The sequence below is a fragment of the Schistocerca nitens genome, chromosome 2, assembly GCF_023898315.1.
Source record: "Schistocerca nitens isolate TAMUIC-IGC-003100 chromosome 2, iqSchNite1.1, whole genome shotgun sequence".
Taxonomy (NCBI): Eukaryota; Metazoa; Arthropoda; class Insecta; order Orthoptera; family Acrididae; genus Schistocerca; species Schistocerca nitens.
The window spans coordinates 623,747,838-623,772,106 of NC_064615.1; the positions used below are offsets into that span (position 1 = coordinate 623,747,838).

The window sequence follows — 24,269 nt, forward strand, 5'->3', positions numbered from 1 at the left end:
TGTACGGGCCTTTCTGGATACACAAAATGTTCGACTGCTGCCCTGGCCAGCACATTCTCCAGATCTCTCACCAATTGAAAACGTCTGGTCAATGGTGGCCGAGCAACTGGCTCGTCACAATAAACAAGTCACTACTCTTGATGAACTGTGGTGTCGTGTTGAAGCTGCATGGGCAGCTGTACCTGTACACGCCATCCAAGCTCTGTTTGACTCAATGCCCAGGCGTATCAAGGCCGTTATTACGGCCAGAGGTGGGTGTTCTGGGTACTGATAGCTCAGGATCTATGCACCCAAAATGCGTGAAAATGTAATTACATGTCAGTTGTTGTATAATATATTTGTCCAATGAATACCCGTTTATCATCTGCATTTCTTCTTGGTGTAGCAATTTTAATGGCCAGTAGTGTATATTATACGCTTTGGAATGTTTCTGGAACAGAAGTTGTACCACTCTTTGCATGAAGACAGTTGTGTATTAAAAAGTTTTTTCCATACTTAAAATCTGAACATGTCGATTCTTACGAAGTAACAGCCCATTTAAAGTAACTAGATACTTGAAACTAAGTTTGACGGTTCATGAAGGAAGATTGATGGCCAGTATGTGGCTGAGGTGGTTTAGGGGAACCATAAATAACTAGTCTCGTTACTTGTATGGGTATTTTAATGTTTCATAACAGGTACTTTGTTTCCTTGAATTCCACTCCAATTTAAACCCAATGTCTCTGCTGACTTGTCAGCACCTTACGTGAGATCAACGGACAAATTATTTATTACCTTATTATAAGTCCACACTGGCACTGTGGGTGGTATAAGAACTGGGATTAGGCAGTCATACGACTGTCCGAAGTTGACAAATCACGGCCGTATAGTGGTTCATGTAGGCCAATTGTCAAAGCTTCCCGTATGGAACGGGGCAAATACAGAAACCGAAAAGTGTCTGGCTGGAGCCATTTAGCATGGTCCAGCAGATTGCGATTTTCCCACTTTCCAGATCATGAAAGGCATAGACTCCACAAACGGATCAGTGAGGTGTTTAGACTGCATTATGTGGAAGGGAGTATTTCAGGCTGGGAGTGGTGTTTTGATGTTTGGAGGTGTATCACACCAAATGTTCAGTCCCCTCCGGAGAGCTACCATATACATGAACCAGGTGGTTTATTTCAACATTCCTGCAGACGAAGTATTGTCCTTACAACGTGCTCGGACTTTATCATGTTCCGGACTACGTTTACCGGGACGGAATACCTATGTTCCTGGTTTGACTGTCATTCAGGAACCATTTCGCCATTTTTATCCTATTAGAAATATAAATGCTGAGGCTTTATAGAACAGTGAAAAAACAGCCACTGTCATCACCACCATTTATAAGTTTTGCAGAAGCGAATTATCGAGGACTTCAGCTGGATAACGCATAACTTACTAGAACTTCACTCTTCCTAACCGAATTGAGGCAATGCTCAAGGAAGAGTCGTATTCCTCGGAAATTCGTGGTCTCATCGCAACACTACGAACTGGCTCTCAGGAAAATGACGTTTAAGCAGTACTTCTGATAGTTTGAAAGCAGACCTGACACCAATAACGTATCAAATTCTCGATTTTGGCTAGTAATTGGCAGTACACCCGCCACCCACCGAATGTGGTAAGCTTAGTGCCATGAACAATTTCGACTTGTTCATGACGAGAGGGGCCCAGCTGTTGTGTGTGCGCGCGCCAATGCACACAGGGCAACTGTAAAACTTAACAGCTGGTATTAAATACCAAACCACCTCGACATCGAACTTTCTTATGAGGTGGCCTGTGACTTTTCATCTAGGATGTAGGAAAACTGGCGAGCCTGAATTCGTCGAACGTATCGCGACCCTGAATTTCTTTAATGTATCTTTGTGGGCGTCCCATCCTCCTCCTGATCAAAAGCATCAATCTTCAGTCTTAGATTTTCAGTAAATGACATCTACTAATGTGTGCAACACACAGCAGTTTATGATTTGCCAGTAGAAATGGCGTTCTACCACTAAAAATTTTTGTCTATCAAACTCTTACCCCAACGGAAACAGTTCACTTGGTTTCAGCATTATTAAATACATATATTACAATGAATGGTAGTGGTATTTGACATATGAGTCACTCTGAGGAGCAAGATCTGCCCGGAACGACCGGATACTTATCTAATGTATTTGTAGACACTGAGGATAGGACTGTCGGTTATTGGGTGCACAACATTAAGCAGAGAAGCCACTCACGCAGAAGAGAAATGGGTTAAGGAAAATTCCAGCGGAAGCTCTATCTGGAATCGAGATATTCGTTCCTTACCGTCTACTCTAAGCGGGATGCAGATGGCTTATATAGGTGGCTGTCTGGTGGAGAACTGGAGGCAAAGTAGGTTGGTCTGCTTTACACACAACCGAGTGTGTATTGCGAAATGGTTCGAATGGCTCTGAGCACTAGGACTTAACTTCTGAGGTCATCAGTCCCCTAGAACTTAGAACTACTTAAACCTAACTAACCTAAGGACATCACACACATCCATGCCCCAGGCAGGATTCCAACCTGCGACCGTAACGGTCGCGCGGTTCCAGACTGTAGCGCCTAGAACCGCTCGGCCACTACGGCCGGCTGTGTGTGGCACTCATGTATGAGTATTTTAGGGGTGAAACTTATCAGTAAAATAAATATTTATGTATAGTACCCCAGAAACTAATTTATAGTCTGAAGCAAGGAATAACTGTTGACGTCATATCTGTGGTAAATTTTTCCTGAAGGCTATCTGTATTTTACGGAAAAAAGCCTCTTAGGAAGTTTAGTCATACCGAATTGGATGAGTATGGTATAAAAGTAATGAAATGCAATATGCCGGTAATTTGTTAAGAAATAACACTGCTTCTGCTTCCGATGGTAATACCTTAAAAATTCTAGAAAAAATTTGTTCTGAAATTATACTGAAAGGAGGCCGAATTGTCTCCAAATGGTGGTTGTAGACAGTGGTTAGTGCAGTTAAGAGACGTTCAGCCTAGATAGTACAACGAGGAGTTCACGCCAGTTACTTGAGCAAGCTGTGGCTAACAGAACCGTCTACGGGGAGATAGTACTGGCCAAGAACAAAATTGGCCGACAGGAAATATTCGCTATGATTAAATGGTTTAAATCTGATACTACTATGAAAAAAGTTTGCCGATTCAAATGAAAATTGTTTGATAACTGAAGACTGGTATCTTCAGCCCTTTTCTTCGGTATTATTAAGAAGTTCTGAAAAATATTAAAATCACAAAGCTGGACACTGGGCAGAAATCCCTGTCGTCACTGGCGCGAAACAAAGCACAGATTTCTTCCTTACGGAATTATTGCCTATTTTCAGCACTTCTCTGCTAAGTTAAACCGCAAACTTAATACTACCAAGGAACGGCAGGTCATTGTAAATCTCGTTGCAATTTCTTGTTGCCAAACTGTTACTGGAAATTATTTCTTGTTCAGTCATGATGGGTGTGAGCCATTAGAGAATAATGGAGAAACAGTGACTCCTCTCACTTCCACATACTGTCTACCGAACTGAAAGGCATCGCTCCAATGCCCTGACGCTGATTCCTAGTGCACCAAAAACGCAGTCGCAGCGTATCGGACTGATTTGTTCCGCATTCCCTCAAGGACGAATTTTCGAAAGCGAGGAACCAAGATACAGCTTTTTTGAAACTGATAAATTGCATTCCGAAGCAGGTCTCTTCATTCACATCTTGGTTAGAGCTAATGGGAGCCAACGTTGTTGACAGATCATCTATCTCTCTCTCTTTCTCTCTCATAGTGGAATTACAAGCTTGTTATCATATCATACAAGTGACTGACAGTTTCTCGAGAAACTGTTGCGTCGTTCACGAAGGGGCATGTCAGATGCTGATACAGCATAGAAAATTCTGCGACGAAGTAAAACATAGTTGATGTACTCCAAATACATTTCAAGTCCCTGTCATCGTATACTCACCGAGTCTGCTCTGGGGTCCACTGTAACAATCCCATTACTATTAGTTTTCTTTTGGGGTGTTTAGTTGACCGGGAGAAGTCACAGACGCTCAATAAAAGAACTGAAATGCTATAGTAAAACTTAACATTCCCTGTCAGATTTTGCTGAAATTTCAGCGCGCCTAAGTTTCAAGTTAAGGTAAGAAAGATATTTAGAGTAATAAAGGGAGAGGTAAAGATATTCGGGATTACTTACACGTTCCATGTGATTTACTATCAGAGCAAACAAAGTACTGTAGACTGCATTTTTTTCCACATTTGTTAAGCTACAGAGTCCACCGTTACCTAGGTCATACAGGGTGTTACAAAAAGGTACGGCCAAACTTTCAGGAAACATTCCTCACACACAAATAAAGAAAAGATGTGGACATCGGAAACGCTTAATTTCCATGTTAGAGCTCATTTTAGTTTCGTCAGTATGTACCAATTCCATGGCCTCCGTGCTCTCCTGATCTCAACCCTCTTGACTTTCATTTATGGGGGCATTTGAAAGCTCTTGTCTACGCAACCCCGGTACCAAATGTAGAGACTCTTCGTGCTCGTATTGTGGACGGCTGTGATACAATACGCCATTCTCCAGGGCCGCATCAGCGCATCAGGGATTCCAAGCGACGGAGGGTGGATACATGTATCCTCGCTAACGGAGGACATTTTGAACATTTCCTGTAACAAAGTGTTTGAAGTCACGCTGGTACGTTCTGTTGCTGTGTTTTTCCATTCCATGATTAATGTGATTTGAAGAGAATTAATAAAATGAGCTCTAACATGGAAAGTAAGCGATTCCGGACACATCTCCACATAATATATTTTCTTTCTTTGTGTGTGAGGAATGTTTCCTGAAAGTTTGGCCGTACCTTTTTGTAACACCCTGTATTTGAACATTTCACTCGGCGATTAGCTATCTCGATTATGAAATAGAACAAGTCATTTTTTCACAACTAAAAATCGAGTTGGAAGCTAATCCACACAGTGGTTTTGTAACGGGATTCTAAGAGAAAACCCTGCGATTGTGAAGGAATATGTGCTGGTCTATGGATCGGCGCGAGCTCAGGAAAAGAACCACAGTCTGGAGGATTATTTGCTTCACGTAGTAGACGCGGGAGCAAGTAAATCCAGACTTCCCGAACATCGGAGGCAGGCTTGGTACAACACCACCAACGACTGGAACGCGGTATAAGAAAGCATCTGTATCTATACGGCAAACCACCTTACGGTATGCCGCAGATGATAAATCTGACTTCAACAACATTAACGTTTCCCCTCCCCGGTTCCTCTGGCAATGAATGTGAGAGAAGAACATCGTTTTGTTTCTGATAGAGCTCCAGTTGTTTATTTTCCCGTCGTCAGTCCACAAGGTGTTGTCGGTTGGCTGATCAATTACTTGAAAGTGATGGGACAGTCATCGGTTCGTAACTCGCGAAACAAATAGATGGACAACTGATTTGCTAACCGTAAGGAAAGCCTTCAGACAATGTTGCCATGTCGTCCGAAAAGCGGTACGAATGAGGATTCCGGAATAAAATGGTATGCTAAAATTAAAAGTAAATTTAAGACACGTACAGGGGCGCAACATCGTGCCGCCGTCTTATTCAGGAGCAGATAAGGCAACATCATGGTTTACGTGCAGGGACAGTCTGCAAGCACCGACCGCTTCGGGAGTCCTGAATCTGGCAGCAAGGCGCAGCCACACTGTGCCGCGTGGAGAGAGCGTCTGCAGGGTAGGTAACATACTTGGACAGTAGCTCGCTGGAGTGGTTGAGTGTCCTTCCAGCCCAGCACTATTTCCATGACTGATCACTCAACACTCCCACGGCTTACCACACAAAGACGCGTGGAGTGGTCCAGCTTCTACCTAACTCTTAACCTCGCAAAGAATTTGCTGTAAAGGGAGGTTCCTTTCTACTTCTACATCTACATTTATACTCCGCAAGCCACCCAACGGTGTGTGGCGGAGGGCACTTTACGTGCCACTGTCATTAACGTCCCTTTTCTGTTCCAGTCGCGTATGGTTCGCTGGAAGAATGACTGTCTGAAAGCCTCCGTGCGCGCTCGAATCTCTCTAATTTTACATTCGTGATCTCCTCGGAAGGTGTAAGTAGGGGGAAGCAATATATTCGATACCTCATCCAGAAACACACCCTCTGGAAACCTGGCGAGCAAGCTACACCGCGATGCACAGTCTGCCACTTGAGTTTGCTAAACATCTCCGTAACGCTATCACGGTTACCAAATAACCCTGTGACGAAACGCACCGCTCTTCTTTGGATCTTCTCCATCTCCTCCGTCAACCCGATCTGGTACGGATCCCACACTGATGAGCAATACTCAAGTATAGGTCGAAGGAGTGTTTTGTAAGCCGCCTCCTTTGTTGATGGACTACATTTTCTAAGGACTGTCCCAGTGAATCTCAACCTGGCACCCGCCTTACCAACAATTAATTTTATATGAAAATTCAACTTCAAATCGTTCCGCACGCATACTCCCAGATATTTTACAAAAGTAACTGCTACCAGTGTTTGTTCCGCTATCATGTAATCATACAATAAAGGATCCTTCTTTCTATGTATTCGCAATACATTACATTTGTCTATGTTAAGGGTCAGTAGCCACTCCCTACACCAAGTGCCTATCCGCTGCAGATCTTCCTGCATTTCGCTGCAATTTTCTAATGCTGCAACTTCTGTGTACTACAGCATCATACGCGAAAAGCCGCATGGAACTTCAGACACTATCTACTAGGTCCTTTATATATATTGTGAAAAGCAATGGTCCCACAACACTCCCCTGTGGCACGCCAGAGGTTACTTTAACGTCTGTAGACGTCTCTCCATTGATAATATGCTGTGTTCTGTTTGCTAAAAATTCTTCAATCCAGCCACATAGCTGGTCTGATATTCCGTAGGCTCGTACTTTGTTTATCAGACATCAGTGCGGAACTGTATCGAACGCCTTCCGGAAGTCAAGGAAAATGGCATCTACCTGGGAGCCTGTATCTAATATTTTCTGGGTCTCATGAACAAATGAAGCGAGTTGGGTCTCACACGATAGCTGTTTCCGGAATCCATGTTGATTCCTACATAGTAGATTCTGGGTTTCCAAAAACGACATGATACTCGAGCAAAAATCATGTCCTAAAATTCTACAACAGATCGACGTCAGAGATATAGGTCTATAGTTTCGCGCATCTGCTCGACGACCCTTCTTGAAGACTGGGACTACCTGTGCTCTTTTCCAATCGTTTGGAACCTTCCGTTCCTCTAGAGACTTGCGGTACACGGCCGTTAGGGGGGGGGGGGGCAAGTTCTTTCGCGTACTCTGTGTAGAAACGAATTGGTATCCCGTCAGGTCCAGTGGACTTTCCTCTGTTGAGTGATTCTAGTTTCTTTTCTATTCCTTGGACACTTCTTTCGATGTCAGCCAGTTTTTCGTTTGAGCGAGGATTGAGAGTGCTGTTGTGAAACAGCTTTGGAAAATGGTGTTTAGTATTTCAGCTTTACGCGTGTCATCCTCTGTTTTAATGCCATCATGCCGGAGTGTCTGGATATGCTGTTCAGAGCCACTTACTGATTTAACGTAAGACCAGAACTTCCTAGGATTACCTGTCAAGTCGGTACGTAGAATTTTACTTTCGAAAACGCTTCACGCATAGACCTCCTTACGCTTACTTTGACATCGTTTAGCTTCTGTTTGTCAGAGGTTTTGGCTGCGTTTACACTTTGAGTGAAGCTCTCTTTGCTTACGCAGTAGTTTCCTAACTTTGTTGTTGAACCACGGTGGGTTTTTCCCGTCCCTCACAGTTTTACTCGACACGTACCTGTCTGAAACGCATTTTACGATTGCCTTGAACTTTTTCCATAAACACTCAACATTGTCAGTGTCGGAACAGAAATTTTCGTTTTGATCTGTTAGGTAGCCTGAAATCTGCCTTTTATTACTCTTGTTAAAGAGATAAACCTTCCTTTTTTTATATTCCTTTTAACTTCCATATTCAGGGATGCTGCAACGGCCTTATGATCACCGATTCCCTGTTCTGAACTTACAAGAGTCGAAAAGTTCGGTTCTGTTTGTTACCAGTAGGTCCAAGATGTTATCTCCACGAGTCGGTTCTCTGTTTAATTGCTCGAGGTAGTTTTCGGATAGTGCACTCAGTATAATGTCATTCGATGCTCTGTCCCTACCACCCGTCCTAAACCTCTGCGCGTTGGAGCTTGCGAGTTGTTCGTGTTGCGATACTACATCAGGAATGCAATCAGTTGTCTATGCTGTTTTAGGAGCATTCTACCCCACTTTAGCCGATGCTGCTACATGTAAGAGACGGCTTTCCGACAATACCAAGAATACAAAACTTTACACTTAAATACGTTACTTTGCAAGAGTGGCGAGCTACTCTGCTGAAGGAAAAGAACGTTTCTCACGCTCCATAGCTGGGGTGACCTACATGGTTGTCTGCAGACGGACCAGTCGGAGATCGCCGCGCACACAGTGTCGTCTCTTGCACGTAAGCAACAATCCGCGCCGTGTTAAAAAAACGCCCAATCGCGCCCCTTCAGATTTTGTGTAAGTACGCTCAGTGGACAACCCGTCAAAAACCTAACACAGATGAAGCACGAAAAGAGAATTTGCACTAAACTGTGAGAAAACCAAATTAGGAATAGTGAACGGTCCAAGAAAAGGAAGTGCAATAAGGAGCAGCCTGAAACAGCAACGCCATTATGGGTAAGTGGTCATGATCTTGGCCTGCCAAGCGGGCGAGACATGTTGAGAACTCCCTCGCGCCATTTTATTTCACATTACGAACTGTCCGTCTCGTCATTGAAATGTTTGTTCTCGTTCTTTAATCTTGGTAGCTGTCGTACTATACATTGGTTATAGAGTAAGAGTCGTCTGGCAAGAATACGCTACCGTAGCAAGTCAATGTGATGGGAGCAGGCGAGATGACACAGAAGTGAAAACAAACAGGTGTGAACTATGCTGCAACAAAGGAATTCAAGAGTGAAGACTTTCGAAATGGAGCGCAACTTGAAAAACGTTGAAAACAGTCGTATGTTTGGCACAGCACTGAGAAACTGTGTGATTGTGATACTTTTGCATTCATATGTTACAGCTGTAAGTAGGCTGTTTAGGTTTTTTTTATTGGTAACGCCACCTCTGTATGAAAATCACTGGCTGTGCTGTGTGCAGTCTGTGGCTGCTTTGCATTGTTGTAATACTCGCCATTGTGTTAGGCAGCTGGCTGCGAACAGCGCATAGCGTTGCGCAGTTGGAGGTGAGCCGCCAGCAGTGGTGGATGTGGGGAGAGAGATGGCGGAGTTTTGAAATTTGTCTTGAACTGCTATATATATTATGACTATTGAGGTAAATACATTGGTTGTTCTCTATCAAAATCTTTCATTTGCTATGCCTATCAGTAGTTAGTGCCTTCAGTACTTTGAATCTTTTATTTAGCTGGCAGTAGTGGCGCTCGCTGTATTGCATTAGCTTGAGTAGCGAAGATTTTTGCGAGGTAAGTGATTTGTGAAAGGTATAGTTTAATGTTAGACAGGGCCTTTCTTTTGTAGGGATTTTTGAAAGTCAGATTGCGTTGCGCTAAAAATATTGTGTTTCAGCTTAAGCACAGTCATGTATAATTGTTATAAGGGGATGTTTCATATGTCGACCCTTAGCCGAGGATACCTCACTGGAATCTTCTGATCTTTTCTTGTAGTTTGTGTAATTAGTGTAGATTTTGTTTATTGCTAGCGCGTAATTGTAGAGAGAATCCCCTTTGTAGTTGCAGTCTTTCATTGTTGTACAGTAAAACAGGTGTGGCACGCATGTAGATATGCACCAAGTATTTCGCAGCTGCAATTAACTAGATATTATTTTCAGTGCTATGTTAATGTGTTCCCCTATTTTTGCTCTTCAAATTGTGTTTTTCTGTGTTGTCGTGTGAAATATTGTGACAATAATGGCGTGTGAAAAACGTAACACTAGGCTCCAAAGTAAATTGAGAAATGACAGCGAAGACGAAAGCAGTGTGTTAGCGCCACCGTGTAATGAATTAACTAATATTCAAAATAGTAATTTGGTAACTGTGCATAGGGAAATGGAGCAGGTAGCAAACAATGGCGTGGACAGTGAACCAATTAGTGAAGAGGGAAGCATTATCGATCGATCGGTCGGCAACAGCTCGCCTCAGGAATCGGAATGACAGGACACAATTTTGCAAATATTGTAGACTCAGGTTTTGGGTCCTCACCGTTTTCTCAAATGAGTCAAGACACATTTTTTGCTTGTCAAAATGTGAATGTTGCAGGTGAAAATGCACTGCAAAAAAGCATAGAGAAACAGATTCCAGACACTAATACATTATTATTGCAATTAATGCAACAAATGGGACAAAATCTTCAAAAGTTAGACACCACACTTGAACAAACACGTTAATATTTAACTACTGAGTTACATAACATTGAATCGAAATGTCAAAAAGTCTGTATGACGTAAAAACACAAATTCGTGAGCATTTTCAACCTATTTTTTTTGCGGCATGAAAATGCATTACAGAATCACGAAGCAGCCATAAAAGAACTGCAAACCATTGTTCATGAAAATCATGAGACCTTGTCGGCTAAAATTGACTCAGTTGCATCTACCGATTCGGTTACGCAACTTGCAAAAACTCAGGAAAACTTGAAGGACACAGTAGATTCGTTTTCAACACAAATGGACACTCTGAAACTAGGTTCAGAAAAACACACTGAGGAAATGTGTTCACTATCGGAGAAAGTAGCCGAACTTTCGGATCAGGTCACCAACTTATCTACAAAGTTAGATGATCTGAATGACAAGACCTGTAGCCTTCACTGACACAGAAGAGTATGAACAAATTAGAAAATTCAAACAAAATCAAAATCAAATCAATACACAGTACAAAAGAGAAATCCGGGAAGTACAAGATCAGTTGACGCAGGTAATACAAGAATTACATATTTCACAGGACACTCGCACTCCAGTACAGGAAGAGGGACATAGAAATACGGAACAACCACAAAATAATAACACAGGACATTTCGGAAATTATGAAAGAAATTGGCAAGGCGCATTGGATTTTGAGATGGAACCGCCGGCACGACGTATCAATGACCGATATGCTACTCGCCGACACGATGATTTTGACTATAAGCTGTTTATTACTACACGTAAATTCAAAAAATTTAAGAATTCTGCCAACGACATTCATCCACAAGCGTGGCTCCATCAAGTCTCTCATTGTTTTCCTCCCAACTGGTCATTGGAGCACAGGTTAGAATTTATGCGTGGCTACTTAGAGAATGAACCAGTTGTAAGAATGCGGTCGGTCATTCACGATTGCCACAGTGAAGGAGAGTTTTACCATGCCTTCCTCTCAGCATATTGGTCTCAAGCCACACAAGACCGAGTAAAACATAGCATCATAATGATGAAACGTTTCGAACAATCTGAATTTTCCAGCTTTGTGAAATATTTCGAAGACATGTTACACAAGAATCAGTATCTTTCAAACCCATACAGGCCCTCAGAACTCATCCGCATTTGCTTACTCAAATTGCCTGAACATTTACGACATATTATTTTAGCAGGACGTTGCAAAGACGACATTGAAGCTTTTCAGGGACTCTTACAATTAGAAATTGACACTGACAATCGTGGAACGCGGAACCAGGAACACAACAATTACATGTCATATCCGTCGCAATTCCGCGATGAAAGAAATAATAACTGGGCGCGACAAGGCTATTCTTATAACGTAAATCGTGACCAAAACAGACACCACCCGTATGACAACCGTTGGCAGAGTAGTAATAATTCCAGGGAAAGATCACCTCTCCGCGGTAATGACTATTGCAGAGACAATCAGAGAAACAGACAATATGGGAACCAAAACAATTATTATCAAGGGAGACAGAATAACTTTAGACGCAACGGTCCAGCGCGCAGTTACGATTCAGGGAGATATTCTCCACCACTTAACCGACAAGAAAGAAACTACAGGAACTACCGACATGACGACAGACGATGTGATCGTAACGACGGACCTGAATTGCATCAGAACTGGCGGGATTTAAACAGGGCAGGGCCCTCTCGTCAAGGTGAATTTGTAGAAGTTAGGTCTCCAAATCCCAATAACAACGCGCGCCAACAAAGAGACAGACAATGACTCGCACAGCAGGCAGCCGCGTGCGCCCGCTGGCTCCGAGAAAAATAACATAAGACGCTAGCCTTGAGAAAAATTTTAGCATTCTTCACCGATGTATACAACATGATAATTGCTTTGAAGCTGAAACTCTGTGCAGCCGGCCGCGGTGGTCTCGCGGTTCTAGGCACGCAGTCCGGAGCCGTGCGACTGCTACGGTCGCAGGTTCGAATCCTGCCTCGGGCATGGATGTGTGTGATGTCCTTAGGTTAGTTAGGTTTAAGTAGTTCTAAGTTCTAGGGGACTAATGACCACAGCAGTTGAGTCCCATAGTGCTCAGAGCCATTTGAACCATTTTTTTGAAACTCTGTGCACTAGGAAGAGTAAAGGTTTGCACCACATTTCACATGTAAAACCGTTTATTGAAAGATAATCTGCTTTTTAACTTTGTCTTTGCCATAAAACTTTTCACTTTACATTTCTAGTATGCTTTGTCAGACTTAAGAAACTCAACATGCAACAATGTTTGAAGTTAAACATCCAGTCAAGAACCAAGAGAACTTATTTAAACAGAAATTACGAATGCATTGTTATAGTGAACAGACGACACAGTGTTATTGTGTGTGTACATTCTTGCTTGTTAGTTGCATGATTACGTAACGACTATAAGGCTTACATACTTGGAACATTTACCAGTACTGCTAATGAGATTTTAATGCAACATTTTGGTTTACTTGAAAATACATTCTGGAGTTTGTGTGACAGCTACACGACTATATCACGACACTACTAATGTGTGACACAATTTACCTTGTTGCTTTTGCGGTGTATCTATTTTATATCTGCACAGTTTTTCTGAATTCTTCTGGAAAGTAAAACATATTTTAGTAGTAACTTTTGTAGTATAGCTACAATGAGACAGGGTTTTCCGTAGCACAACAATACGTTACAGTACAGTACTTTCTTCATCACAACAAAAAGCGTAATAACTACGATATCTATACACAAAGCATTTCACTTTTGTTTATCATGAGGTAAGTACATTGACTTCTGCAGAACTTAGCTTTCGGAGGACGACAGCTACGACACTTCCACAGAGATTATCTTACAAAAAGATGCACAGTTTAGTGCTACAGTACATGTATTTGAGTGATTAATTTTATACTTAAAACATTTATTTTTAAAGGTTTTTGAATTACAAAGAAAGTTTTCCGTGATACATTTTATTCCATTGCAATAATCTGTAACACTTGAGGGTATAATTACATTAATCCTCAGGGGGGTACACGCTTACTTTGTGTACCATGTGTTTGGCAAGCACAAGGAGCCCTAGCTAATATGGTATTTGCTTACACAACTTTACACATGGGTACCATATTTCTCTAACACAGAATTACACAGCTATCTGATTATTTAACAGAGAAACAAACATTTCTTTACTACATCAGTGACAGATGTTTACGTAATTACACAGTTGGATAACTTCACACTTACGAAATTGTATTTGGTCTGTACTTTGTGAACTGTTCATATTTTTTTGGACCCATTGTGATGATATGAGAGCTTTGAATGATATATTTCGTATGGGATCACGATTTTTAAAGTACATTTGAGGTAGATGACACTATTGAAATGAGCAGAGAATATTTTTTAGGTTTTGAAATTATTGGAGGAAGCTACGACGATTTTGAGATTTGACTGAGGTGTTATGATGTTACTTTTACGACGACGATGTGTATTATGCTGCTGAGGTATGTTTATGATCAATAAGCTGATGCTATATGAGTTATTTGATTATGCTACGTCTCTTATGATGAAATATTGAAGAAGTGTCGACGAATAAGGTAAGGAATAATGAGTAGTGGTTAAGGGACTCTGGTTTGTGAAAAAGGTTGTTGGAAACCAAGAATCGTACTTTAAGAGTTATGAAATGTGTGTATATGCGTGAATGTATCACAATGCTGGCGAAAATTTTTTGGACGCTGTTATATTTACAGGATTTTGTTTCTACACATTTGTAACGCAAATTCTTGACCTGTGAAATTTTTTATATGAGACTGTCACTGTAGCGGAAACTAGTGTCGTAAATATTTCGGTAAGAAAGTTAAGTGACCACCTGCACGTAATGGGTCGTGGGCACCCAGCTGGGCGACAGCCGCCCGGAGAAAAAGCCATTAGGTGGAGAAAAAGAGAGGCCATTAACCTCGTTTCTGACATTCCTTTGTAGAAAGCATCGCAAAAACGACACGGTCGAACTTGAAAACATATGATTACACTGTGGAGCTCTTAATTTATGATATTTACTGAAATGCCTAATGAAATGACGAGAAATATTTTTACATCTGCACACCTGATTATGACAAGCGTCTTTCTACGAGAGTTGTGAGAATTTCTACTAACTTATGAAATGTCACATGACTATTTAATGATATTTTTATGCTTTGCTTTTCATAGTTGCTTATTTCATTTGATATCTAATTTCCAGCTGTGTTGCAGCATTGCTTTTATAAAATAAAATGCATTTGCTAATGTGAACACTTTCTGTCAACAGATCTATTAAATAATAATTTTGTAATCCACATTCTTAAAAAAAGGAGCTCTTGGAATGGAAATAACAATAAGAAGGGACTAATAACAGTAACTGCATATATAATTTTCTTTTCGAGTACTTGGTAATTTTTGTAGAATTAGTTTTTGTGGTGCACCACTTTAATTACTTGGACATTAAGATGTGATTATACATTTCCCTTATCTGCATTGTTATCTTTAGTGTACTATTTTTTCTGCTTGAGCTTTGTCATGCTTAGGTATACGTAATAGCATTTACTGCTGCTGTTTGCCAGGCATAGTGCTACTGAATTTTAATTTGTGTTACTCTGCTAAGCCAGATTTATTTTTCTTGTTTGCTGCGCATTGCCTCATATTAGTTGTAATGTTGAATTGCTTGGTAATTTAGATTTACTGTAGCTCGCTTTGCAAATTTCCATTTTTTTATTGCTGTTTGTGTTAATTGTTCTGTGCTGCTGCATTGCCTCGTCCCTTAGTTTAGCATCTGAGCTCAGTAGATTTAAGTTAGCTTAAGAGGGGGTAGACTATAGAAGAGAATGAGTTGCGATGAATTGGAAGAAATGCATTGAGAAGTTATACGAAAAACGTAAAGAAAGCAGGTATAGGTAGGATTTTCTTGAAAATAAATAATGAGGTAAGAAATATGTGAACATATAAATACAGAAAGCATGCTTGGATAGGATTTTTTTGGTGGAAACAAATGTTGAAATAAGACGAAAGATCTATGGAATGAAGTTTTGGGTTGGACTGCAGTACCAAATGTTACACTGAAAACAAACCCTGTCCTTTCCTCCTGTGTTATTCTGGTATTTGTTTATGTACCCTTGTGTATTTGTCTTTTTCCTGTCTTTATGTGTTTAGCTAATAAGATTTATGTTGTAGAATTTTTCAAATACTATGTTATTTTCTTTGTAAAGATGTTTAGACATTATTTATTCTGTTCTGTTTTAATGCTCATGTGTGAAATTAATGTTTCAAAAACTATTCTCATTATTTTATATATTCACTTATGTCATAATTCCTGTAACAATGATGTATATGTTATTTCGATTCTTTTGTAAAGTTTGTTACTACAAATGTTATCTGTATTGTTATGTTCTTTAATGATGTATTTTGTACCTTTGTAATTGTATTCTTATGCTATAAAATTGTAATTGACACCAGTTCATCATATTATTAACTTGTAAGTTCCATTTCACTGCACACATTTCTGTTGGTCATAGTATATGGACAATATGTGAGAAGTAGGGACTGTTAGTGTTTGCACGTGTGTTAATAACTCAGCAAGGGACTGGATAACAGCATTGCTGGTTCTAAGGACAATTCCAAAAACTTTGTGAGTGCACAAGTGGTGGTTTACGGACTTGCTATATTGTCCGCAAGACTCTTCGATGGTGATTGTGCACCTGCGCAGTCGCAGCAGATGGCTGTCGGCCATCTCTACAAGGACTGCAGTGGGTCTACACCTTTGCTGACTCACCAGTATCATTATTTCTACAAGGACTGCAGTGGGTCTGCACCTCTGGTGGCCCACCAATACCGTAATCTCTACCAGGACTACAGTGGGTCTGCTCTGTGATGAACTACCCACCAATACTCTTCAAAACTTCGACTGACTCCGCTGTGGGTTTGCTCTGTTGTGGCCCATGACCTGTCTGCATGTCGAGAGTCAGCACTATCTTTCCGTTGGAAGGACTAAGCTATTTCTTCAAGACTGCATGGAAATCCACTACTTCCGTGTGCATTTTCTTTTACTGCTCAGACTTTGAGAAAAACACTGATATTTTACGGTGATGAACGATTAGGACTGTCTTTATGGACTGTGAGAAAGTTTAGCTTTTGACCAACATTGTATCAATAAGTGTGTGCATTTGATTTCTTTGTTATTGTAATTGTGAAAAAAATTTTAACAAATATGTATTGGCCAGTGCCCAAAAAAATTTGTAAAATTTTTTGTGGGGAGCATGGGGGCTATGTAAGTAGGCTGTTTAGGTTTCTTTTATTGGTAACGCCACCTCTGTATGAAAATCACTGGCTGTGCTGTGTGCAGTCTGTGGCTGCTTTGCATTGTTGTAATACTCGCCATTGTAGTGTTAGGCAGCTGGCTGCGAACAGCGCATAGCGTTGCGCAGTTGGAGGTGAGCCGCCAGCAGTGGTGGATGTGGGGAGAGAGATGGCGGAGTTTTGAAATTTGTCTTGAACTGCTATATATATTATGACTATTGAGGTAAATACATTGGTTGTTCTCTATCAAAATCTTTCATTTGCTAACTATGCCTATCAGTAGTTAGTGCCTTCAGTACTTTGAATCTTTTATTTAGCTGGCAGTAGTGGCGCTCGCTGTATTGCATTAGCTTGAGTAGCGAAGATTTTTGTGAGGTAAGTGATTTGTGAAAGGTATAGTTTAATGTTAGTCAGGGCCTTTCTTTTGTAGGGATTTTTGAAAGTCATATTGCGTTGCGCTAAAAATATTGTGTTTCAGCGTAAGCACAGTCATGTATAATTGTTAAGAAAGGGGACGTTACACAGCTGATGTGAGAAACTATAATCTTTCCAGTATTTTCATGGTAGTGACCACATTCATTCATACGTACACCTGTTCTAGCAAGTTGGCATACCTCACTCACCAGGCGTAAAAATTAGGTGCATCGATAAGAGATTCCTGTCATATGACACACGTAATGTCACTACTGCCGTTTATGACACCACACGTGTAATCCGTTGAAGGATTCGATTGACTTGTCACCTTGTCATCAAACGTTTGCGGTTTCCATTCGAAAGCCACTTTCCACTGCTAAAAAGAGTAGTTGTGCCGAATCAACCGTTGTTACAGGTCCCTACCTCACACTTCGCTGTTGCAAACCGACTTTACGCCACAACACTGACAAATTTGAATAAAGCGAACAGAAAAAAATGAGGGGTTTGAACACGGCTTGCTCGCTTGGCAGTCCAACACCGAAACCGCTTAACTACGTTGGACCATCCTACAACTGAATCCGAGGGAGGTGCGATGGCGACTTTCCGTTGTAAGACTCCGCTGGTCGGCTGGTGTTATTCTGCTCGCAACGCGCGTTTGACGGAGTGCGCTCCGTCTGAGCGCAACCGCCACCTTCCTCCAGCGCGAGACAGGTCTGAAACAGCCGCCGTCATATCATACAGTTTGAATGCAAACGGGCACGCCTCGCCTCTCGTCCGATTAAAGGATTCAACTTTAAGAGTGTGGAACTACCACCTGACCACAAAATTAACATTAATTCCGCACATGTATAACGTAAACTGCTACCAATTTTGTTCCAAAAGTAACAGGAAAAAATCATCAAAATGCTCAACAAAATTTGAAATGCTGTGCTGAAAGCTTACATTCCATGTTACATTTTGTAAATAATTCACAGGGAATTAGTTTCATGGTCTCGAGCGGGCGCACCCATGTATAAAGTGCACCAACCACAACTAGCACTCTTGCACCACTGCATTGTTTTTAAATTTCGAGGCCCTATCTATTCCTTCGTTTCTACTTCAGTTAAAACAATGCTCAGATGCGTTTACTATGCGCCCAAGCGAGCGGCAGTAATATTAAATAAACACAGAGCTAGGTGAGAGATCCCAGCAAGAAAATGACCCGGATTCTGAGCTAGCAGCACAATCCTACTGAGGCAGCTATATACGAGATGATTTTCATCAAATAAGCGGCTGGTTGGGATCTGATGCAACTGCGCTGTTTAATGCTTCCAGGGATACTTACTCTAGTGTGATACTTCTAGACGGCAGCAGAGTGTTAAGTTTAATATATTATTGTTTGGTTAAGCAGCGATTTAGCTCATTTTACAGTTGCTTGTACTGAGATTAAACAATTTGCTCGTGTGTATTTACCTTGGGAGCAAAAAAACAAAAACAAAAACAAACAAACTATTCTTTACATGAATACAAAACTACGGAAAGCGCCCGTTCGAGGGTTAAGCTAGAAAGATATTTCGCGTAATAACGGGAGAAGTAAAGATTGTGGGGATTACTTCCACGATCCATGTGGAGTACTATCAGATTATTCGAAGCTAGAGAAATTTACATTTTCGTAAATGTCATTACCAACTAATTCAAAGCCTGGTTTGCAAGCGGAATTCTAAGAATATGCGGCTCTGGGGTTGTGTTCCTGAGGGAAAATCTGCTAGTTTTGACGGCTGTGTAGACCGCACCGTCGTGCGTACGTGGTAACCAACACAATGACCTAACTTTCTAGCTTATTACTTGGTCACTTTGTTTTAGTGTCCCGATCTGTGGAAGAAATGATAGCGTTACTAGATGGACGCACGACCTGCAATGTGTTGAAGGAAATATATGCAGCACTCTGATCAAGAGAAGGGGCACCTTTCTGAATTATAATGGCTCTGCTTCGGTTACTGTGCAGCGCCGTTTTACTACTGTTACTGGCTCCAGTCAATGAGTGTTCTATTCTTTGTTATCAATACAGAACGACGACTCTACTACGTAGCTACTCCTCTCGGCAGCTTTCCCTTCCCCTGGTATATGGTTAAAGACTACTATTCGCTACAGGTCAAGACCAGTGATGTGACTCAGTCACCTGTCAGAGCGGGGCGGCTGGGAGCGGGGCGGCTGGGAGCGGGGCGGCTGGGAGCGGGGCGGCTGGGAGCGGGGCGGCTGGGAGCGGGGCGGCTGGGAGCGGGGCGGCTGGGAGCGGGGCGGCTGGGAGCGGGGAGGCTGGGAGCGGGGAGGCTGGGAGCGGGGAGGCTGGGAGCGGGGAGGCTGGGAGCGGGGAGGCTGGGAGCGGGGAGGCTGGGAGCGGGGAGGCTGGGAGCGGGGAGGCTGGGAGCGGGGAGGCTGGGAGCGGGGAGGCTGGGAGCGGGGAGGCTGGGAGCGGGGAGGCTGGGAGCGGGGAGGCTGGGAGCGGGGAGGCTGGGAGCGGGGAGGCTGGGAGCGGGGAGGCTGGGAGCGGGGAGGCTGGGAGCGGGGAGGCTGGGAGCGGGGAGGCTGGGAGCGGGGAGGCTGGGAGCGGGGAGGCTGGGAGCGGGGAGGCTGGGAGCGGGGAGGCTGGGAGCGGGGAGGCTGGGAGCGGGGAGGCTGGGAGCGGGGAGGCTGGGAGCGGGGAGGCTGGGAGCGGGGAGGCTGGGAGCGGGGAGGCTGGGAGCGGGGAGGCTGGGAGCGGGGAGGCTGGGAGCGGGGAGGCTGGGAGCGGGGAGGCTGGGAGCGGGGAGGCTGGGAGCGGGGAGGCTGGGAGCGGGGAGGCTGGGAGCGGGGAGGCTGGGAGCGGGGAGGCTGGGAGCGGGGAGGCTGGGAGCGGGGAGGCTGGGAGCGGGGAGGCTGGGAGCGGGGAGGCTGGGAGCGGGGAGGCTGGGAGCGGGGAGGCTGGGAGCGGGGAGGCTGGGAGCGGGGAGGCTGGGAGCGGGGAGGCTGGGAGCGGGGAGGCTGGGAGCGGGGAGGGGCGATGGAAGCCGCACCCTGACGGTGGATCAGGCCAAGAAAACCTCCCCGTGATGGGTCGCCTCCTAGCTGATCGCTCAGCATAGGAATCCGTACAGTGAGTAACTCACTGGAGTCTAACTCTGAAGTAGTACAGCTCGCAGCTGGCCAGGCTTACCCACTGTGAAGCCCGGACACCCTCAGGCTCAGCAGTTCTACCCAGCTACCCCCAAATTAGCCACAGGTTCTGGACCACTGCAACCAAGCCCCAGATGGTCGGGTCTTGGACAGATAGGATTACTAGTGTCAGTATTTCAGTCCCACCACGTTTGAGGAGTAACCGCGGAGGGTATTTTACATTGGAAACTCAAAAGCACATCCTATACTACGTGAATCGCCCGTTGCCCTGGAGAAAGATGACAAAAGCCAGGGGTGAAGTAGAGAGCAGGCAGTTTTATGGGTAACTGCTGTGCGGTCTGCCAAGGGCCTCATCGTATCCCCCAAAGGAGAACTCTGACACTAGTTCACGCGTGAACTGACATCTCTAACGACTACCCCAGCAGCTACCCAGTGGCTCCCTTTGCCCTCTCACGGCGAAGGAACTCCTTTTAGCAAGACTTCTCTTGCCACACTGACGAGTTTCTGTTCGAGGTCGCTTACGCAGTCCTCTACCACACATCCATTTCGTACCAGGAAACTCCAGTTGCCCGCGCTTCAAAGCCCAGGACTGGGTAGTTTCTGGAAGTTTTGTAGGTAAACGCCGTGTGGTCTGTCAAGGGACATCGTCGGTACCACACAGGGTTCGGATACTAGATCACGCCACTACGTGAGCCGACACCTCAGACGGCTATCCCACCTTTTACCGCTTGTTCACATGGTGTTTACCCACTGCAACTATACAGCCTGGAGCCTTGCGTCAGAATGATTTTTACGTTTAAATTACATAATGTTACAAGAAAATGAGATCTGTCATTGTCAAAGATTAGAAGTTGCTTGGTATGTGACTTAAGGTACTGAAACTTCCTAACAGATTAAAACTGTACGCGCGGAACGAGACAAACTCGGGACCTCTGCCTTTCTCGGGCGAGTGCTCTACCAACGGAGCTACCCAAGCATGACCCGTGAGTCATGTTTGGGTAGTTCAGTTGGAAGAGGACTTGCTCATGAAGGGCAAAGGTCTCGAGTTTGAATCTCGGTGGGCTCCTAGTTTTCATCTGCAAGGAAGTTTCGTATCAGCGCACATACCGCTGTAGAGTGAAAGTCTCATTCTGGACTTGAGGTATCATTTGAAGATTAGAGGTTTGCGTCCCGTCGACAGTGTGCTCATTAGAGAGGTAGTATATAGCTTTCTGAAGCAGAATTACATGACTTAACCTTACGGGAGCGAAGATAGCGTCGGCTGCTCAAATTATAAGTATCCGACATTGGAAAAATCGGTGCCGTTTCAACGAAATTTCCAATTGTAGAAAAAACCTGACTGACATGTCCCTACTGTATAAAATTAGAACGAAGTTTTAGATTACTTTCTCGGGAGACGTTGGAGTTTAACAGCACTTACGCAGTCAACTGCTGACATGTAGAGTCAGTGAACTAAGTAGATTTGTAACTTATTGAGGTACCTAAGGCCGTAAGTGCTGCATATGTTTTTAGTGAAAAAGTTGCTACAGCGTATAGCAATTTTTTCTTTTTGTTAATCATAACCAGGTCCAGTGTACAGTAACGCAAAGTCGACGAATGGTTCACATGTCCAGTAGTGGCACAAATGAAAGGTATTTTCATTAGAGCCGAAAATTCAGTCAAGACTATATTATTGTCCCTTTTAGTTTAAGTAACGAGACACTTCTGAATTTCTTAGTAGACAAGGAAGAAATATTGTTAGTACGGTATTCTTTTAAGTAACATCACAATTTTTTACAGAAAGTATTACGGGTAAGTGCGAATGTAGCGCCGAACAACTGAACACCTACATGCCTTACTACACAGATACAAAGCCAAAATTTGCTCGTTATTTTTAATCTATGTACAGCGAATAGAGTACAAAGGTGTATACTTACACCTCTGAAGTTCCGTAAGAACTTATATATAAAAATTATTTCACCCACCGCGGCTATCTAGAACCTCTACAAATTTTGCCAATTGTCGATGTCGATAGCGATAGCGATAGCGATAGCGATAGCAGCCCCAGAAATCCTAAGACTTGCGAGAATGGTTTAATTCCAAATTTTTGATGGCTATTTTAATTTCATTTGTTTTATTTTGCTTTTATTAACATGCGATGCTAACCGGCAATTTTCAGTGTGTCGACTGTTCTCAACCGTTTCGCGATTAGCACTAAGATCTGACGGAAGTCTCCAGATAAGAAAATTGTACAGCCGGCCATAGGGATATTATTGCGCAAACGTGTAATTCCTGTGTAGCACTCTTACATGGAAACATTCAAAATGCACTTCTGTATCATTACCAGAATTACATTGTTTACAAACATTTCAGATGCTGTAACCGTCCAATGCATAGACAGTCGGTGCTGTAGTCAGACTTAGTTACGCCTATCACCGCCAGATAAAGGCATCTTCACAGCAGGGGGGAGGGGGGGCTTCATTTTATTGCAGCTCAGCGAATTAGCACGAAATATTTGTAAATTATATACACAAAACTTCCTTGTGAATCACTAGCTGTTAATGGAAACTACATTAAAATTCCTACAGTAGTTCGAGATTTTGGACAACGAATGCAATGTAAGTTTTTAATGGAGAAATGTGTGTCATAATTACACTGTACTAATTTTCAGTTTTTCTTCACTAGCACTGTTTAACCTTGCTTCGTGCCAAATTTCCTGATTTTTAAGGCCATGGGAATTATCGTATGGGTTTTGATGAGAGCTTGCTTGTATAAAAATACGTGACAAGTGGCCGTATCTTATGGCTGCCTTGACGCTTTAACCCTCCAAGGCACCACAGACCTTAGTACGCAATATTGATAACCTGGTATGTCCACCCGTTCTGATAAAAATTTATCTGTACAGTGAAACTGGTAGACGGACAAAGTGATCCTACAAGGGTTCCGTTTTGACAGACTGGTTCGGAACTCTAGAAGGAGAAAATATATTCCACTCTATTCGGCAATAGGATGTCATTCATGTTGTCATGATAATTCGTAACCAATAACGTTTTAATTTCAATATTTACGAGGCAGTGGTCACGGCAGGTTCACACCGCTCATTGCAAAAGTACGTCAGAGAAACGAACGATAAGCCAGTGTCTGTAGCGTATGGCTATTATACTGGAGTAACACTAAAATCGGATAACCAGAGTATTTCAGGAAACTTTAGTGGGCAATATCATACTGGAGAGGTATTACATGCATGTCTCTATTCGCTGTACCAATTATAAAGGAAAAAGCTTATTTTGATTTTGTAGCTGTGAATTAAATCAGAGACTAGGGGTGTTATCTAGAAGTTTGTTACATGGTCTGACCCGGTTCGTGTTTAGGGAAAAAATCTCTCTTCTGGAGCACCATTTGCGCCAATATTGTGGACACAGACAGTAAGCAAATACAGGCTTCCCAGAAACCTAATATGGGTTTGGTCCCAATATACATAATCAATGGAAACTTAATGTCAGAACGTCCGAGTCTACTTAAACCACCTTATGGTTTGTGGCCGCGGGTTCATCTGGTTGCAGGAACATTTCTCCTTGCCACTTCCATTTGCCAACAGTGCGTGATAAACAACGAATTTCGCTAACACTGCACGTGGACTCCAGTTGCTCAAGATTTGCTCGTCTCCGTCATATCGTGGAAGGTGAGTGGTTGATCCGGATCGAAGTTATCAGTCCGTCGTTCGCGAAACAAACCAATAGAGAAAGTGTCTGCAAAACAAAAGCAGAAGTCACGTAAGCGTGTTGCCACGCCATCCGAAAAGCAGTACGAATGACATATCCAGAACACTGACACGCTAACACTTAAAAGCCATTGTAGGACACGTCGAGAGGCACAAAATCAAATCTGGTCGGGGACAGATGGGGTCCCCTCGACGTCGTTCTGCGTCGACAGTTACCCTTCCCAATCGCATCCTCAAACCAAGGGAATACAAATGATAATGAACACAAACGGAAGGGAGGGGGGGGGGGTC

The 24,269-nt window shown here is 43.1% G+C and overlaps 1 protein-coding gene across 1 annotated transcript; it reads left to right on the forward strand.

Moving 5' to 3' along the window:
• The first annotated feature begins 5,620 nt into the window (after window positions 1–5,620).
• LOC126235208 (protein FAM98A-like) lies at window positions 5,621–20,183 on the forward strand. Its single transcript, XM_049943939.1, has 2 exons — window positions 5,621–5,726; window positions 19,312–20,183. The coding sequence occupies exons 1-2, from the start codon at window positions 5,621–5,623 to the stop codon at window positions 20,181–20,183; spliced, it is 978 nt and encodes a 325-aa protein (XP_049799896.1).
• Window positions 20,184–24,269: the final 4,086 nt, after the last annotated feature.